This window comes from Telmatherina bonti, assembly GCF_933228915.1.
Source record: "Telmatherina bonti genome assembly, chromosome: 1".
NCBI classification, from domain to species: domain Eukaryota; kingdom Metazoa; phylum Chordata; class Actinopteri; order Atheriniformes; family Telmatherinidae; genus Telmatherina; species Telmatherina bonti.
The window spans coordinates 13,340,791-13,345,291 of NC_136619.1; the positions used below are offsets into that span (position 1 = coordinate 13,340,791).

Genomic DNA, 4,501 nt, shown 5'->3' on the forward strand with positions numbered 1-4,501 from the left:
AAAAAAAAGGCTGTAGCACTTCATGGAAGGACCTGCGTCCAACTGGACAGTCCACTAACACCTTCCTACGATGTCCTCTGCTGTTTGATCTCATGCTTGTGTTGTTCTCACTCATATGTAAGTCGCTTTGGATAGAAGCGTCTGCTAAATGACTGTAGAATAGAATAGAACAGAATAGAATGAATCATCGTTTTATCACCCCGACAAGACAAAACAGACACAGCCTTGGAGTCATCATTTTATCCATGCAGTAGTCACGTATAGGAGCAGTGAGAAAATTCTTGTTATCACTTTGTTAGGTTACTTAAAGTAAATGCTGCATTGCACATTGTATTATGTTCCTTCAGCTGGAGTCAGAGGCCAGATCCCTGATTGGCTTGTAGCATAATCAGATTAGGAACCGATCAGCCCAGTGTCATTTCCCCTCCTGTCTGAACCATATCTCATTGCATCTGATTGAAAGCTCTGCTTTGAGGATGCTGGTTAGCAGAAGAGGAAGCAACAGATTGTTGGGGGAAAAAAACAGCAAAGAAAAAAACCTACCTTTGATGTTTTGCTTTACCAAATTAAAATCCCAGCGTGGGTTTAATAGTCATTTATGTTTTTAATCACAAGCTCTGAGATTAAATGATCCCTGAAATCTGTGCAAACACAAGTCCTTAGTGATAGTGGCAAAATGTTTTTCAGTTTTAGTAAATCTCATTAACATTGTAAGTGGATTTTCACAGGAGATTATATTTTGTGAGTCATGCTGGAAGATGTGCAAAAAGCAAAGGTGTTCAGATAAATCTGAGAATATAAATCAGCATGTGTGGATCGTCTCCAGACATGCATGTTGCAGCGCAACATTGCGAGGAGCTTTTGTTCATGAACGTCTGCTGAAAATATCAATATTAATGCTTGTGTAGCTCCGTCTAAGTTGTTGACCACTGTAGAAAGAAACAATGTAATCTCATTTAACAGCTTTATCTAATTATAACATAAACAGAAAAAAATCAATAGCTCTTTTTTTTTTTTCCCCTAACAGATCATTTTGTTGTCATAAACTTGCGCCAGGATGGTAAAGTAATTGCTACCAAAGAGACTAAAGGGACCAGCGGTCCAAACCCCGTCTGGAATGCTCCGTTCCTGTTTGACCTGCCCCCCGGCGACATCACTCAGCTGTCACTGGATCTCGAATTCATCGTCATGCAGGTAGGAAAGATTCGCAAAACTTCATACGCTGCTGAGTGCACCCAATATAAAGTTGTAACTTTGTGTTAAAGGTCACTCATAACGCTATGTGGACCCATACATTAAGTCTCTTCATGAATCTACAGGGTCGTCTCTACACGAAGACCAGCATCCTGGGTCGTGTGCTGATTGGGAGGGCTGCTCCGGAGGAGGGACAGGAACACTGGAGGGAAATGTGCAGTCTGGGGCAAAATGAAACCACTCACTGGCACACCATCCGCTCAGATGCAGCAAAGGACTGATGATGTTGCTGGTTTTTGTGTACAGGGCTGAAGAAGTAGAAGAACCACCAATCTTTGTATGGGAAAGTACTTTAGGAAGTTGTTAGGCTGTAGCAGTTCTTTCCATATTAGCTGTAATCCCCATCCTTACATTGCCTTTGTGAGCATTTCCACTGTGATGCTGTAAAGCTGTTGTTCGTGGATGTACTGTGGGAAATTTCTGCTCAACTTGTGGAGCTGTTTGTTTTGTGCCAGGAGCTGGAAATGGCCATGCTGGCTTGAATAAAAACAAAGTAGTTATCAACCATTTACAGTATTTTAGCATTCTGCCTGTGCTTTTCTGTGATATGTAGCTGTGACTGAATTTGTCAACACTCATATCGCGCTGGGTATCTTATGTGTGTGTGTGTGTATCATGTGTGGCATGTCTGCTGAGTTTCTGTTTTACTTTATTCATGATCCTCTTTTGCGTCTGTAGAGAAATACATCGCCACACATCAACTATTTTTGTGTGTATTTGTGCCTGCATCCAAATACAGTGTTATTGCACGAAAGCTGAATATTTTTGATAACACCTCCCAGGATGAAAATTTTCTCTGACTTCAACATTTATGTAGTGAAAAATGGGGATTTTTCTGTGTTGTGTTTTGCATCACCATCGTGTTTTCAAATGTCAATGTGTCAGTGTCTCTAAAATGTGATTTGAACTTCCCTTTGCTGACGTGACAGTGATGGGCGAAGCTAACTGGTGCTAGCCTTGCTAATGGGACTTTTTCATGTTAACACATTACAAACTGATGAAGCGAAGAAGTGGGAGCATCAGAACGTGGTGCACCGCTACGTAAAGCAGCCTTCCAATGAGACAGAACCCAAACCCAGTGTTGTTTAAGACCGGACCTCGTCAGCATTACCTAATATTTATCCAAGCAGCCCATACTTTGTAAGCTAGGAAACTGTTAACAATATCCATGTTTATGTGTACTTGGTCTGTGATGGATGACTTGTGTGAACACACATATTTTTGTTGGAATATTCTCCTCGGTCTGCCTTTAAGATCTAAAAGATATATATGACCAAGTTGATATTGCTGTAAATGAAGGGAGGTTACTGTAAATTAACATTCATTCATGCATAACAATATTTTTATACTAATATATGAGTTGTACTTTTTTTTTTCTTCACAAAGAACCATTGTGTTGTGTTGATATGTACTCGCAACATTGGTACTTGCTGGTGTGTATTATGCTGTATATATGAATGTTGTTTTAACAGGTTATGAGTTCAGAGCATTTAAAATAAATGGGAATAAGCTTCCAAATGTGAGGATTTAATTGAATCTGGGCAATCCTTGGATGAACTGACTGAACTAGTAAACCTGCTCATCACAGTGTATAAATATCATGATTGTAAAATCAGTAGGAAGGGATTGCATTCAGGATCGTTCTGGAAAAAATATTAGTTTGTTCGGAAAGTATGCATACATACAAATATGATTATAATGAATTAATCCAAACTAGAAATTCCAGCAATCTTTGGACGAGAGACAGGGTACACCCTGAACAGGTGGCTGGGATGTGGCTCCAACTCCCCCATTACCATTAATCAGACTAAGCGTTTCAGATAATGAATGAATGAATAATCTAGTCTAGTTTGTGAGTAGTTGAGGGTTTTGGGTTATTACTCGTGCTGAACTGGTGTTTGTTTAAAGTGGGATATGCACAAGCCTTACAGTTAATTAGGGTTTAGCTGGGAGCTGAGTTTTGCTGAAAACTCAAGATAGAGCTACTGAAAGCACTTTTAATGTTTGACGAGTCAGTAGATGTTAAGAGTCCTGATTATAATATTAACCACTAGTTCTAACCAAGTGTTTCTCAATTCCAGTCAAAGGTAGAGATGCCTATAAAACATGTAGGGCAGGGTGTCCTGGACTGGAACTGAGAAACACTGTCGCCAAAGCCATGTGGTACGATGATAAGAAATCTGCACAATGTGTTTAGAAACGGTTGTTTTTACCGAACTGTAAAAACAAACTGATGCCAGTGTTACATCTTTATTAGTCTGAAGAACTTTTGCATTGCAAATGGAAAATCATTTTAAAAGCTCTTAAATGGAGCCAGGACTGATGTACCTTGGGAGTTCTAACTTGTCAAACAGAACATATGAGTGAACAAACAAGGTGGTTGCTCAGTTGTTTTGTGATGCTTGTCTAACATATGAAAGGACATACTGATATAGAAACACCACCGTTATGTAATCAATGGGTAAAGTAATTATTCTTTTCCAGTACAGTGTGGTTACTTTATGAGAAATATAGATCCCCTCCTGGTGAGATGAACTCTTTCATGATTGTGATCTTAGGAACATTGAAGGAATCCTGTTGCTTTGATCACTGAACCAGTGTAAGACAGAAATCCATACAGTACTTGTTGCTGTGCTATCTAATGACAATTTGTGAAATCACTACTGTATGTTGGAATACAAAGAAGTTTCAAAACAATACATTTATATATTAACCCAAAAACTGCAGCATATACTTCATTTTCTACTGAGATACAACTCCACTGCTGCACTGCTGATAACATTTCTACATGTTTAAGTTTCACAACTTTATGATCGCAACGGTTTCTATTGTTTAAAAAAGTCTTATCAAGCGGCAGGTTGTGGATAGCAGAGATGAATGAGATGAAGTTTGGGACTTGGATTAAAACTGAAGTCGCACTTACAATAAATTAAGACCCTACAATATATTATTTTTTCATTAATTTATTTTCTATTATTATTATTTAGAAAACTTTTATTTTTTAATGTTTTCTTCATGACTGTTGTCATTTCCCCAGACACAACACTGACATGGTGTTTCACAGACACAGATATGTAGACACACAAAGAAAAAGAAAAAAATGTACGTAGCCACTCTGGGAGCATACATGTTGCTGAGCTACCTTTTCTTATCACTTTGAGGTATAACAATTTAGGTAAGTGTTAAAAAATGAGTTTCAAACTGCAATGTCTGTGACATAAAGACACAAGATTCTTGATCCACCACG

General features: G+C 38.5%; 1 protein-coding gene across 1 annotated transcript in view; it reads left to right on the top strand.

The window, feature by feature from the left end:
- Positions 1-1,475, top strand: part of LOC306769361 (uncharacterized protein) — a gene marked incomplete at both ends in the record, with an annotated part of 22,314 nt that extends 20,839 nt beyond the window's left edge. Inside the window, 2 exons of the mRNA XM_079257941.1 lie at positions 1,028-1,194; positions 1,320-1,475. Of these exons, the coding sequence (XP_079114067.1) occupies positions 1,028-1,194; positions 1,320-1,475 (323 nt within the window). The remainder of the gene's footprint in view (positions 1-1,027; positions 1,195-1,319) is intronic.
- Positions 1,476-4,501: the final 3,026 nt, after the last annotated feature.